Raw genomic sequence first — 15536 nt, 5'->3', positions numbered from 1 at the left:
CTCTTCTTGGCTGCAGTGGTTATTATTATATTTACATGCTTCCAGCTCCCGTTTCTGCTCGATGACAGCTCGTACTTTCCCTTTTTCTCCCTCCCTCGCTCACAGACACATAACGTGTATGGCAGTCCATTCTCCCTGCAGCACGGACTACACTGCCCATGAGGCTGCATTCTTTAGAGCTATGTCTGTAGCATTCTGCCTGTTAGCTTAGCACAACAACAACAACAAAAAGGCGCTCTCTCACCCAGGAAACACGCAGAGAGAGCGTCACCATGTAACCATGGCAACCGTAACGCTGCCGCCTAGAACAACAGAACATAGCTGTCAAACAAAACCCAAACAGTCCTGACCCGCGACAATATGAAACAGGAAAGTACCGCAGTGTAATCCATTTATTTCAACAAAGTAACTGTATTCTGAATACCACCTTTTTAAACAGTAACTGTAACGGAATACAGTTACTCATATTTTGTATTTTAAATACGTAACGGCGGTACATGTATTCCGTTACTCCCCAACACTGTTCATAACACACGTGAAAAGACCCAGGAAAACCGAGTTAACGATCAAAACGATAACAAAATAACGCTGAAAACGATAAAAACCCTGAAAATCATACATTTCACACCTGAGCCTCAACTCTCGCAGCCCGTTACCAAACGACTCACGGACCGGTCCTAGGCCCGGGGGTTGGGGACCGCTGCTTTAGGTGACATAAACGAGTTGAAGGGAAGTTATGAACTGTTTCTGAGAGACTAATAACACCAGGATCCTTTTCTAAGTAGCTGACAGCTGGTAACTGCAGGGGCGGGTCTAGCAAAGTTTTGCCAGGGGGGCAGGTAGGCATTAACAGGGAGAGGGGGGCACAAAGAAATACTTTTCTTTTTTATTCTCATTTAAAATGTTTCGCTTTTAAAAAATAATTATCTGAATCTTACAACAAATGTTTTCATCTGATGTCAAATGTATAGAAATCCATTATTGTACATAGTAATTTTTTTTAGGATCCCATCATAATTTCTTCAGAAGTAGCTAAGTACTGCATATGATGCCAGTATTTTCCCACATTTTCTAGATACTGTACCAGTACTGTGTGCAAAATGCCATCAAAAAGTCAATTAAGTTTTATTCTTTCTCACCTGTCTTTCTGTCTCCTTTCACTTTTTAAAGGTTGCCATGTTAGAAAAAATATTTTGCCCTGCCATGCTGTTTATTGATGTGGCAAATGAATGGTTTATGAAAATATATCTAAATCTGTCATCAGTAATCAGTAATGATCATGTCTCCCCTCTAGTCTTCTCTGTATTAATTTCAGGTTTTCACCATGTGTTGTAGATAGTTCAGGAGGTTAAGTCGACCAAGCAGTTTAGAATACCAGAATAGGGAGGATGGTGTAGGTTTAAGTTTATTAGACTGATACATATATACCAACAAGACAGTCTGCATCACTGTGACAACAGCGTTTGTTTTCATTCAAAGGCTTTATGGTTTTTCCTATAATACCTGGTGGGCCGGTCTCTAGTCAAAATGCCCGGGCCGATTTTTTTTTTGTCCCAGTCCAGCCCTGCACACACACACACACACACACCCACACACACACGTGCACGCACACGCACACACACACAGACACACACACACTTCCCTTCTGGAGACGTTTCCATGACAGGTCAATCCATGAATTAAAGGAAACTCAGCCACAGTAAGTGGGAATTAACTATTACAGTGTGTAAGTATGTGTGTGTGTCTGTGTGTGGTTCCCAGTCTGTGTTGAAAAGTTGTTTTTATAACAAACTCAGAGTGCATATTTTCTCAACATGTTGCTGCAGTGTCCCGAGCTGCCCGAGTGCCTCTGAGCTCTCACACACCTCTCCTACACACACAAACACACCTATAGTTTGTCCTTGTGGATAACAGCCGATTACCGAGAACATTTTCAAACATGACACAGCTCACAGTCTGCTGAGTGACCTTAAAGAAAGCGACAATCTTCATTTAGAAAACAGATGTAGAACTTTTCTGCTGGGCCTTCAGTGAGGGTTTCAAATGTTTTATTGAGTTCTGACATTTACCCATAATGTGTTTAAACAGCAACAGAAAGTAGCGAGAGTCCGTCCAGGACTGCAAGTGTATGCCAGATTATGCCAAAGCACCAACAATGGCAGACGATGACTCAAAGGTAGCTGCAACAGAGCCTCAGCATGAAAACATGCCTTTGCCTTTATACTTTGTGATAATTGTACAGAGAGTAAAGTTTTACATAACTCACTGGTTTCACAGCTATAGGCAGCTATAGCCCCTATGTGTTTGCGAGGCATCACTGCAGCTAATATGGACTGTAGACAATCATGCTGCTAGCATTACCTGTCAGGATTGAACTACACCCTCTTGTTGAATAAATTCTCATTTCTGTCACCTAAAAACAAGGTGGTGATGAAATTAACGCTAAAATTTAGACTTCAAAGACTGGAGTTCTTAAACCGTGGGTGACATCATGCAGTCTGTCGAAGTTATGATACAATTTATGGCTTTTCTGGAATAAGAGCATAAAATAGCAACACAAACAAATTTAGATTTCTCCAACATTTGTGTAAAATAACAGCTATTTAGATTCAAATCGTGAACCCATGTTGACTTTATTGATGTTTTACCTTTGACTAAAAACGCACTGTATTTAACCAAACGAGTCCAGAAGTAGCAAAAATGGACTAAAAACATCGAACTGCTACACTTAATGAGGGATGCATTGGTACTTTGGTTCCTCCTGGACGCCTGCTTTACATCACCCTGCACTTTGCTGTTCATCGGGACAGCTGTGTTTGGAAGTGTAACGACTCTACCAGCCAGTATTGTCAAAGCATCCATGTATGATTCAGACACATTTAGATGTAAAGCCTGGATAAGACTTGGGTTGTGTGATAAGCTGCTGCTCTAATGTCTCTGTTATGTGAAGGGTCTTTGTTTTACCTGGAGCCAACAGGTGAGTCACTGGGAAAACGGAAAGGCAAATTATAGAGGAGTATGTGTATGTGTTAGGGTTACATCCTGGTATAGCGCAAGCTGTCAGGCCTCGTCTGCCTCCATGTCTCTGTGCATTACTCTGTCTTAGTTACTTCCTTTTTTATTTTGAAGATGGATTATTTGTACTGAATCTTGTACTTCCCGTCTTTGTCCTGCATTTGGGTTATCTTCCTCTGTGAGTGTTACACTTTCAGTTTTTAAATTTGTGCATTGTTTCAATCCCTACATCGCAGTTATGCAGAGAAACGCTGCAGGAAGACAACCCTTATAACCCTCATCAGGTTACGCAGGTGTCATTTAATCCAACAACATTGATCGATCGCAGCTCTGAAGAAAAAAGCATGAAGAGATCCGGGTGCATGTGTGGGAACTTGTTGCACATGTTTCTCTTTTAATCAGCATGTAAGGGGAAAGTCCACGTTTCTGTGTCAGTGTCTCAGCCGAGCGATCTCTGTGTTTCTGCTCTGCGTTTGATTATTTACCGTACCTTTCTCTGGTGGACGGCTGGACAGTGCAGAGAACGTGAGGTACATGACATAACAGCTGATGATGGAGGCCTGAAGGAGCCCAGACCGAGGCTGTTCTGTAGACAGAGAGAAAGACAGAGGATGGTACAAAAGTTCTCAAAGGGGAGTCCTGAAAAGTCTGGCCATGATTATTTTTCATCTCGAGGAAGAAACCTTCAGCTCAGCACTTCAAACTGCTATAAAGAACCATCAAACCTGGCAACGCTACTGTTGTCCCAGCACAATGACCAGGATGTAACTGTCCTCCATTCCATATAGGGTCTATTTTTCTTTTTTTATAAATATTTTTATAAATATAGAATATAAAGATTTTTTACCAAACTACATATTTGCACAGTACAAATGCACACTACACTACCTCATGCTGTGTGATAAATGCAGTGGAGTTAAAAGTCTTGATGTGTATTCCTAGAGTCCATAAACTCTCACAAAATGTAAATACTCATGTAAAGTACCAATACCATTACCTGTACTTGTCTGAAAGTACAGGCCTGTGTTTAATCCTGAAGCCCAGACATGTGTAGGCAAAGCACGTCTGGTTTAATGGGAGAAGCAGATAATGTTAGCTTACATCAGCTCTCCGTTCAACAGGTGTATGTTTGCACAGCTGGATGTGGACTAAGTGTTATTTGCAGATTTGTTGCCGTGAGCGTGTTTCATCGACTCACTCTGTTTCACACACGGTGTGACGGCAATGAAGGACATGAGACCACAGAGTCCCAGGTTGACCCACAGCAGGACTTTGTTGAAGTGGCAGGCAATGGGGTGGGTGTAGTACTTGTACATGAAGGTGAAGGCCATAGTGGCGATGGTGTAGAAGAACAGGGTGGCGCACATTACCGCCAGGTACCAGCGCTTGTTTTCTGCTGCTCCAGTCAACCTGAGAGGACAGATGATCGTCAGAGCTTGACTGAGTTCATATTCAAGTGTCATGGTGTTCCACTGCACGAGTGATTATTCCACTTTGAATTTGGCGAGACAAGGAAGCTGGTGGGAAAGTGGCATCCAATTATTACATCAGGCTTCATTTTTAACTGAGAGTTTATTCCAGCCCTGTTGTTTTACCTGTTAACACTAAAAACAACAGATCTGTATTGTTTTGACTGAACACATCACACCTGAACCATATGCTTACCAAAGCAGAGCTGGGCTTTGAGCCATTAATAACACCAACTGGGACTGTAAGAACATTTCCTCTGCTAAGGTCCATAAACATTAAAGATGAATCTCTTAGTCTGCACATCTGCATCATATACATGAACTGTGGATAAATGACATGTACAGTAACATTTGCTCTCCTTGCCATCCTCATGGGTAGAACTCGGTGGTTAGTGGTTCAAACCTCTTGTTATGGAGATTTAAACTCACACAACTGGAAAACAACTGGAAGACAGAATGCATGTATACAGCCTACTTTGACGTGAACATGTTTAGCATCTTTAGCATGTAGCTGAAAGTAAACCTAAAGTTATGTTTAGAAGTGAATGTGATTTTCTATGGAAAAGGTTTCAGAGCCTTCATTATAACACGGTCTCAGTCTGTAGTTACTTTCATTAGTTTGTATAGTTTTATGTGTGTATTTGATTTTCGTTTAATTGTGTACATGTTTTTAATTTGCTGTACCAACAGGCACCTATAAATCAAATGTGTGACTGTTATTGTTATTAAGATGGAATTCGGAATATCTCACACAGTCACTGAGTCAGTCGGGTATTTAGGACTCACAGTGGTGAGGCCAAGGATTGAGAAGACAGTAAGAATAACACTGGAGTCAGCTTGATAATGCAAAGAGAAATCTGCCAGGTGCTGCAGCTGTGAACCAAAGAATATTTGGTAACATTTCTGACCTGTAAACCAAGACTGGAGAGACAGTGGTGAATGAAAACTCCACGTCATTGTAAAGAGAGAAAGAGGCTTTTCTGCCTGTCTGCAGTGGCCTCAGAAAAGGCCTGAATGAATAAATCCTCTTAGCTGTCGTGGCTACAACTCATCAGAGTTCAGAGGTGGCTGAGCCTGACGACAAAGGCAGCTGCAACAGCTGGATACAGTAAATAACATCTGGGATACGTCTGGACGGATAAATGAGGACATGACAGAAAGGATGCAGAGAGGATAGAAGTGCCAACAGAATTATTATTTCTTAGTCCGTCGGTTCTCCGGTCACTCGGAAACTATTCAAAATTCATGAACACGTCCTTCTTTTCCTGAATATTTGAGGTCTGGATGATTTTCTTTGATCACAGCAAACTGAATACTTTTGGTTTCAACTACTCCAGACGTCTGAAGACAGACGTGTGGTTGCTGTTTGTCGCATGTTTCACCCACAGAAAAAGCAAATAAAAAAAGAAGCAGCGCTCTGTTTTACTTAGCTGGTGCTGAATGAGTCTGATTTGAGTTATTCTGCAGGACAGAAATGAATCATCAGCACTGGCTTCACACGAGGCTGGAAGAAGCTGCAAAGGACCCAGAAACCGTACATAACAAGAGATGGATGCTACAGGTCTGACAAGTCCAGCTGTATATAAATGTATGAGCGCAGTGGCTTTTCTTAAATAACACAACACTATGTTCAGTTTGGAAATGATGCACATTAGTGTCCAGAAGGATGATAAAGCAGTATATGCTGCACATCCCCAATTTATAAGCTTTATCCAAAATGTTTCCATTTCTCTTGTAAATATGCAGATTACAGAAATAAATAGATGTGATTGTGTGTATTGTTTCATTGGTATTTTGTGAAGGACTTGTGTTATGCTGAAAACCAAAAATATGTGTTCACTGCGAAACAAAGAAAACATGTCATTCCAACACCATGTGGCGCTCCTCCTCTGGATTCAGTCTTTCCAGATGTTTAATCTGACTGCAGGGATTCGCTCTCATCCAGCACTGCACCGAGGCATCCCAGAGCTGCTGGATGTGCTCATGGTCATGAATCGTTTTTTCATAAAGTTTCATCGTGCAAAGACGCATTATGATGTCAGCAAAACACAAGCAACACAGCAAACACAAAGTTAATGACACACTTTTTAACAACGTCAAGATCCCCACAGACGGGGTAAGTGTGTCCTTGTTTTGGATGATTGTCAAATGAGTGATTCCACACAGCTACGAGTTCGTCTTCTTCATTTCACAACATAAAATCACACATTAGGTGATTCTGTAGGACAGTCTTAGTCTTACCAGTTCTTGTTCCAGGTATGTGCAAACGCTGTGATGAGGATGAGCTGAATCAAGATGAAGGCGAATCCTCCCACCACACCAACATAATGCCAAGCTGAGGCAGGTAAAAGAGAGAGAGAAGCGCCATCATTCAGTGATTTATTTCAAGATGACAGAGGAAGCAGTTAACAGGAAAGGAAAAACAAGAGCAACCTGTATATAATAAACTGGCTGTGATCTCAAACTTGTTTCAGCATATTTATTGTCCCCAAACAAAGTGAAACCGAGCTGCAGAGATTTATGGCCCGTTGGTGAATGCCCTGCAGGGTTTCGATAGTGCTCAGGAGCAGATCTCTGCTGCCCCCTAGAAGGGTTTAGAAGGAAGGTCATATCTGCTCTCAGGATGGATTTGCTTCCAATGAAAAGCCTGATAGAAAAGTTTCTCACCATGCAGGAAGGACTCTGTTGGGATGAAGAAGGCAGCAGTGCACATTCCCAGCAGTGTGATGAACTTAAGGAACCAGAAGCTGAAAAAAGAAAGAAAAAAGGAACTGTTAGTTTTTGGGGGGTTTTAAACCTTCAATATAAAAGCTTTTTTCCAACGATTTTGTAATTTTTACTAATTTACAAGTGCTGTATTACTTCTCTATTGAACCTACAAACCCACTCATTTCTGATACTAAGAAAAGAAACAGCAGAATCTGAAAAACGTACCTTTTGCAGACTTCTGAGCTCCAAATCGGCTTGTTTGCTCAAACTTACTTTATTCATCTGATGTGGAATGAAAATATATTCACTGTGGTGTGTTTTTGAACTAATAATTAGAATCAGCATAAACTCAAGCTGCTGTTGTAAAGATTTACAGCATCTGCTACCAACATGAACATTACATGCTTTATGTTATTGGATTTTCTTCCAGCTACAGACTGAATGTCTCTGTGCAGAATTTTAAAATGCTTGTGTGCTGCTCATGTTTCCTCAGAAATGAAATTCATTGTACTGACTTTAGTGGCCTCATACATTCAGATAAATACTTTATTTAACAAGAAAAACAATTGAAACACAAATAATAAACTCCCAAAGAGGGAGGTGCACGTTGATGAGCACAGTAAGTTTTTCCTCCGTGCAAACACTGTTTATGTGTCTGCGTCTGGTCTTTAAGAACGAGGGTACTCGGTGCTCTGCAGGCCACTGTTAGAGCTGTAACCTTTCACTGTGCTACTACTAAGACTCCTGTGAGTTTATTTATACCAGACAGAAGCAGCAATCCAGTCTGTCAAATCCTAATCCGAGTTACGTCACGGCTATAATCGACTGCACTGCAATGGAAAGTGCAACAACAAAGAGCTTTAATTAGAGCAGCAGCTTTCAGTAGGTACAGGCTGGAGTATTTAAAGGCGTGTGTGAGGACACACTCCTAAAGTCTAATTTAAATATTCAAGGAAATCACATAAAAGCAGGCGGTGCACATTTAGGTCAGATCTGCTGCACTTGCATAACAGTGTTACAATAATATCCTGCGTTATGCTTTTGATTGTTAATGTGAATAAGAAAACATTACAAAATGTAAAAACTGAATATTTTCTTGAGTATTTTTAACTGAAACATGATTGACTCAAATCTGCCTTCTTTACAAGACCTGCACAGGTCACATGACACATCATCTTCTGTCCCTGCTCATAACCTTCACACAATGCTTCATTTCTCTTTTATATCCTGCTGTCTGTATGTAGTTAGGACATATTCCTATAGTGTGTATTTATATTAATATCTATACAGAGATGTATGTATTATGTATAGTGTAAATAGATAGAATAATATGTATAAAATACACAAACACTACCATTGAAAAGTTTGGACACGCCTTCTCATTTACTGTTTTTTCTTTGTGGTCACGACTGTTTACATCATAGATTCTCACTTTTGTAAAGTGTAGAGTTGTTTGGACAAACATACGGTATTTTACTTTTAGGCCCAGATTGGGAAGACTCCTACAAATAGCTATTGATTGATTGATTGATTGATTGATTGATTGATTGATTGATTGATTGATTGATTGATTGGTGAACTACATTATTAACCTCTAACAGTCTGTACGTGTATCTTCTTGTCACTCATTGTAACATGTTGGTGCTGAAATGTGGAAAAAGGCTCATGTGTAACACTTCACACTGACCCGTTGTGTATGAGTGCTCTGAAGTCCTGACTGGACTTCACGTCAATGAGGAACATCGCCATCATCAGGTAGAAAGAGGAAGTGCCGAAGCAGACTCGATAGACCGCAGAGTAGCCCACCAACATCTCACAGTGGCCCCCGCCGTGCGCCTGGTCACACACCACGTTGAAGAAAGGCACCTGAAGTGACACGTCACATTCATGATGACGTCAGAGATGGTGCTTCTCCACACTGACTGACTATTCAGTGTATTTTCGTCTACACATTAAATTCACACAGCTAAGACAAATAATTTGGTTTATTTATTCTTTTGTTCTTGAAACTCTTACCTGCAGCAGTTATTTGCAGAACTACGTACAGAATAATAATGTTTAGTAGTTATTATTCTGTATGACTTTATTTAATGTTTCTCACATTGTTCATTGGGGTTTGAATTCACTCATGACTGTGGACTTTGTGTATGGAGTCAGAATAGCTGCACTGTATAAAGCGCACTGGTAACATATTGAACAACTGAGCAAACACTCACATTTTCCCTGACGAGCTCGGAGACTGTGCGGGACAGCATGAGGCAGGAGACCGCACAACTCATTATGTGAAAGAGCGTGTACATGACCCGCGTGCTGGTGGAGGATTTGACCGGAGGGCAGAAGGCACAGCAGAGCGAGCAGGGAGCCGGCCCACAGCAGCAGCATATCTGAGGAGGAGAAGAGGCAGCTCAGCATCCAAACAGCACACAGGCCACGGACATATTTCTGTCTGCTGTTACAACTGTCACACATAGCAGCTGAGAAGATGTGAACTGTATTTCACCAAAATCCCACTTGATCTGAAACGTGTAATATGTTAGTAAATACACTGCATGCTGCAACAAGTGGAGATAAAGTTAGAAAAATAAAATCTTTGGCATGTGGTCACTTCCGGCACACAGCATCTCCTGAGTCAAAAGAGCATCTGACGGCCGTGGGTGATACATGAGGTCAGACAGCAGAGTAGAAATGATGTGCACTGATATTCAGTCCAGAGTGCTGAAAAATGAAAACCATGAACTACTATGAGCTCCATAAATTTGTTGCCTTTCAACAACAGGAGAACTCTTGATCCTTAAGCTCTAATTTACTTTACGGGTATTTGGAGTAGTTTCAAACTGCTTTAGTACTCATTGAAAGTTGAAGACTTCCTGTAGTGGGCACTGCAGTGTTGAATCGTGCTGTATGGTTAAGTTTACGTTAAGCAGAGTTTACTATCGATGCATGGATTGAACTCCCAGTGCTGTTCCACATCTCTGCAGACCTTTTGGTGAGCAGCAGACCTCTACAGGACAATGTGTCCTGCTGGTACAGGGACCCGGAGGATTGAAAATCCTAAACACTGCATCTGCACAATCCAAGTATTAAAAGCAAAACTGTCTGAAGACATTTAAAAGTCCCAGTCTCACACTGCCAATGATGGCAGATTAATGAGTCCACTGGCATCTGGCTGGTTCTGATTCTCATCAATCAGAGCTGTGGATGACTGAATGTAAGCCCGTGTCCACTGATCCTGAACTAAACCTAGAGGAGAAACCTGCACGCTCATCTGCTCATGTGCTTCAGCAGCCTCTGCAGTCTGTCTGTAGTAACTGTGTAGTTTTATATTGTAGATTGTATTTCTCTGCTTTGCTTTGTGAACTGTGTGCATATTTGCAGGCACTGGAACTGCACTAAATACTAAAGGAGTAAATCCAGATGTATTATCACTCATCATGTGCACGTCTTAATCTGATAGATAATGCAGAGAGGATTATCCAACATCTTCTCATTGAGGGGAAGACTGCATCAAAATAGATCTTTAATCTTGGTCAGTGGCTGAAAAATGATTTGATGAAAGACGATTAAATGGAGCATATATCTCCTGATATCCCTTCCAGCTGAAGAATGGGTTTCCATTATGCACTGACTGCTCACATGGCTGCAAATCAGTCAGTCAGTGATGTTGCTCTGGTCATTTTTGTGGGGAACAGTTTCCGTTTGTTGGCGCTACCTTTTCTATTTTTGTAGATTACTTTAAATTTTGAAGAAGAAATATGTGCTTTATTAGAATTCTATAATTCTAAGATAGATTTTGGTCTATATTACAATATATGTATATATTAACACGTACATATGTGTGTTTGCTGCAGATTTTGGGATTCACACCCATGACTTGAATCTCCCATTCCACCACATCATAAAGGCTTTAACTGTGGAGCCCAGTGAGCTCATTGATGAGACTATTGTGATGTGGTGTGATGTCCTGCTCTGAGCAGCCGTCACAGAATGGTAAATGGACTGGTTCGTATATAGAGCTCTTCTACTCTGAGCATTCAAAGCACTTTATACGACTTGCTTCATTCACACACCCGCAAGCACCTTTATCTCTCTTTCCTTTGTCGTTTCTAACCTTCACACTGCGATGGATGAATCAGGAAGCAACGAGGTGAGTATCTTCTCCAGCAGCCAGGGATTGAACCCCCAACCTTCTGATTAGTAGATGACCAGCTCTACTGCTGTGGCTCCTCCTGAGCTACAGAATGGGTACACTGTGGTAGTAAAGGTCAGCAACACTACCCAGGTAGGCCGTGGTGTTTTAACAATGCCGCTGCTAATGGACTCGAATGGTGCCGAGACAATATCCCCCGCACTATTGAACCACCAGCAGCCTGAAGCCAGTGATGCCACACAACATGGATCTATGCTGTCCTGTTGTCTCTGACCCGGACATCTGAATGTTACAGCAGAAATTCATGCTATCAGAGCGGGCAGCATACTTCCAGTCTTCTGTGTGAACTGTAGCTGCAGTTTTCTGTTCAAAGCTGACAGGAGAGCCACATAATGTGAACTTCTGCTGCTGCAGCCCACTTGCTTCAAAGTTTAACATCGTACATTCAAAGACGTTCTTCTACATGCCGCGGTTCTAACAGGTGGTTACTGCTGCCTCAATGTCTGCTCAAAGCAGTCTGACCATTTCCCTCTGACACCAGCAACACACTTTCACCCAGAGAACTGTCACTCAGGTTTTCTTCTTCAGACCAACCTCCCAGAGATGATTATGTGGGAAAATACAGTAGATCTGCAACAGACCCGCCCATCAGACACCAGCAACCACATGCACAGTCACTTAAACCAGCTTTGTTTACCATCTCTGTTTACTTTCTTACATACTGTACACATTTACATGCTTATTGTTTATTTGTCTATTAGTCAAGTTGTAGATTTGTTAATAAAAGTGCTTTTATCTGCACTCTGACTGATGGTCTGACGGCCCAAAGAGAAGCATGGTATGGAGATACTGTAATAACTCCAAGTCACTTGATAATCACAAAATAAACTACTTTGTAAACTGAACACCTAAAACCATCTCTCAGCATGCAGAGCATGAGAAACCATAAATGCATCAGATGTAAATTGTCCTTTTTTGCATTCTGAACAAACCAGAACTGTTCATAATAAAGAAGTGCAGATGTTTCTGATGGAATAAAGAAAACTACACATAAACAAAAGGGAAACTTTATAGAATTTATAAAAAAGGTTTATAAGTTGAGCCACCTTACAGACAGCCAGGTGTCTGCCCTGTGGCCTAGTTTAAGGTTCATAATGCAGGATTACTGGTCACAGAGCAAAGTTGGGCCATGGAGATTAAACCAAAAACACGAATAATCACTTTCATTTAAAAACAGCCAAATAAAAGAGTGGGTCACACAGCATATTCAGGGCAGACCACAGACTGTTAGGTACAGAGTGAAGACTAAACGTGGAGGAGTTTGTGAGATAGAGACGGAGTCTTCATTCAGGCATTCATGGACGTTTGCATAAATGAGCCAGGTTGTCCTGTCAAATCACAAATGTAAGAATATAATTTCAGAAACACAGGAGTCACTCAACGTGTTACTTCTACATGATGACGATCTCATCTGCACCTTTCCAAGTATTAAGTGCTAATCCTGACCCACATCTGCCTTTCACTTTGTATCGCAAAAGGACCTCTGTCAAGTTTATGTATTTTAATCTATGTATATTTCTTATAATATGTCCTTTGCATTTTATTTTCATCCACTGAGGTTTGAGGGCTTCACCTTAATGGAAGAGCAACATGGTGGTGGGAAGGGTTTCGCTGCTTTGTGAAAAGGCAAGTTGTTCAACAACAGAACATTTCTCAGTGTGATAAAGTAAAGAACTACATGAACTATCCTGCAGAACATTAAAGCTTTACAGAATCCACAGAAACCCGTGTGCACAGTTTGAAATCTAATGCTGAGCGCCTTTAAGCCTCCATGCACTTATAAAGCTCCAACTGTACAACATGGATCTGACAGGACCTTATATTTTACAGAAAAGAAAGAACCCCAATGATAAGACAGTCCCCTATGGGGAAGAAGAACTCCCCTTTCAAATACTCACTGAATCATGGGAAACGTCCCTGCATACACAGCAGCAAAGCTAGTGAATGGTTCAGGGTCACCTGACCCGTCCCTAACTATATGCTTTATCAAAAGCAGAGCGGGTCTCTGTCTCCTGAACACAAACTGGGACAACTTGACTTTACTGGGACTCCCTGAAATATATCTTATATAAGAGTAATATGAACTCTTTTCCTTTCAGTATTCTTGCTGCACAGGTTCAGGAGCGCTGTCATGAACACAGTTCGTTGTTGCACAAATCCAGGTTAAAATTCTACCACACATGCAAACCAAGAAATAAGACAACCTACATAAAAACAATCTAGAAATACAGCTGATCCTGGCCTAAAGGTAATTCATGAAGTGTAGCAAAGGAGGAAAGTGACCTGAAAATCAAGCAGGCTTTCTTCTCTGAGCTAAAGAGGAGCGGGACCTTCCGGGTTTCTACCAGTGCACAATCCGTCATGGTGTGGGTGCACAGGTCCACATAACATCGATAAATGCATATTCATGAAAGCCCCATAAGCTAACATAAGCTGCTATTAATGTGATGTGTTCTTAGCAAAGGTCTTGCTTATTTCAGACAGATAATGCCAAAACCTCATTCTGCACATACTCTAACCTGCACCTCAGACCTGTCCCCCACTGGGAGCGTTTGGAAGTAACATTAAGTAAAGTATGGATGTATGGAAACAGGACTGCTTTCAACAGGTCTGTGGTTCTATGATAAACAGGCCAAATACAGCTTCAAATCCAAAATCCAAAAGTAAATCACCTTTTACTAATGGAGAGCAACATAAAGGCGAATGATGCAGAATGTTCAGAGTATCATGTTGCACATTACTAAACCGAAGACAACGCCGCTGCTACCGAAGAAAAAAACTGTTCTTTAGTTCTATACTGCTGAGCAAATGAACAAATCTGGATCTCGGGCTACGTCTCAACACTGCAATGAGGCATTGAGTCCCATTGTCACTGGTGAGAAAAATCAAACATGTAGCCATGCAGTCTGCAGTGAAAGAGTGCACTGCTGCAGTAGGATGCCAGCACTGCAAACAGTCAGTAAAAAAGCTTGTAGTTCACTCACGTACATTTATTGTTTAACAGCACTGGCTCAAAGTTATTGTCCAGAGTAATATTTACACATTTCTATAGCATCTGTACAATATATGTCCAATGCTGACCTGGGACCAGCAACAACATTAAAAAGCTCCTTACACATTAATATGTTTCTGCGTCCTGTAACTGATTATTTCTACATTACTGTCCTTCTACTTTTTAATAAAAACAAATACAGCTACAGAAAACTCTTAATAGCTACAGTGAATCTAACTGACTGGATAAAAGCACTTCAGTGAGTATGCACAATCATCTCATGAGTAAATTCCTTTAGTTTAATGCATTACAAACTAAACTGACACTGAAAAAGGCTCAAACAGACTCCAGCTGTGCTGCTGCTCACCAGCTCTCACCTGATAGGCCACCATGTTGAGGAAGTAGTTGTAGACCCCGCTGCGGTTCATCCCCTGAGTGGCCGACATCGTGAACTGCTTTTCCTCGGCCGCCAGCACCCTACATTTGGCCATGAACGTCCAGCACAAGCGGCTTCTTTTTCTAAGTGCCTACAAAGATGGCATCCTCACATCCTCAAAGAGGCCAGAACGCAGCGTCTAATGGGTTTTTCAGCAAAATGAAATAAAAGGAAAGATGCACAGTCCGGCAGCTTGTTTCTGCGCGCTCTCTTATGCTGGATTAGCGGTAAATCTAGTCCAACTAGGCTCTCTGCAGATGAGACATGAGAGCTGTGTTGCTCTCAGTCCAGCCTCACAGAGGAATCAGTTGTTTTTTCGCCCATATCCTGCGTGCTTTGGCTCTGCTGCCGAGTTAGGCGCTGCCAGAAAATAGGGAGAGGTGGTGGCGAATGCCCGGTGCCCTCCCTCTCTCCCCCAGTCAGATTAGGCAGAGAGTGTGTGAGGGGAGGAGGGAGTGGGAGAGAAATGACGAAGAGGAGGAGGGGGAGGGAGAGAAGGAGGAGGTCAACAGGGATCATGTGCCAGTCCCATCTGTCCCTTTCCATTCCATATTCCCAGCATTGCACAAAATCCACAGCACAATGAGATTGGGCATGTTTAATCCAGATTTGGAAAATTAAACAATTATCCTGTGTGACTTCTGGAAGCTTGACTCGCAGTTTTCTCCGAGACCTGGGCCAAGTCTGAGAGAGAGAGGCCCACATCCG

The 15536-nt window shown here is 41.8% G+C and overlaps 1 protein-coding gene across 3 annotated transcripts in view; it reads right to left on the bottom strand.

Annotated features, from left to right (window-relative positions):
- The window catches only part of serinc4 (serine incorporator 4), a 28929-nt gene that overhangs the window by 9620 nt on the left and 3773 nt on the right, over positions 1–15536 (bottom strand). Inside the window, exons 1-7 of one of the 3 annotated variants that reach the window (XM_085276851.1) lie at positions 14770–15250; positions 9410–9577; positions 8881–9059; positions 7152–7231; positions 6726–6819; positions 4214–4425; positions 3506–3601 (exon numbers count right to left, since the gene is read on the bottom strand). In XM_085276851.1, coding sequence (XP_085132977.1) covers positions 3506–3601; positions 4214–4425; positions 6726–6819; positions 7152–7231; positions 8881–9059; positions 9410–9577; positions 14770–14883 — 943 coding nt within the window. In that variant the 5' untranslated portion in view covers positions 14884–15250. Of the gene's footprint in view, positions 1–3505; positions 3602–4213; positions 4426–6725; positions 6820–7151; positions 7232–8880; positions 9060–9409; positions 9578–14759; positions 15251–15536 lie in introns of those variants that run through there. The other 2 variants (XM_085276871.1, XM_085276861.1) reach the window with 2 other exon arrangements.

This window comes from Mchenga conophoros, linkage group LG1 (genome assembly GCF_057382185.1).
Source record: "Mchenga conophoros isolate Kocher_MC1m ecotype Shallow Benthic linkage group LG1, M_conophoros_male_GT1.1, whole genome shotgun sequence".
Lineage (NCBI taxonomy): Eukaryota > Metazoa > Chordata > Actinopteri > Cichliformes > Cichlidae > Mchenga > Mchenga conophoros.
This window is presented reverse-complemented; position numbering and strand designations above follow the sequence as displayed.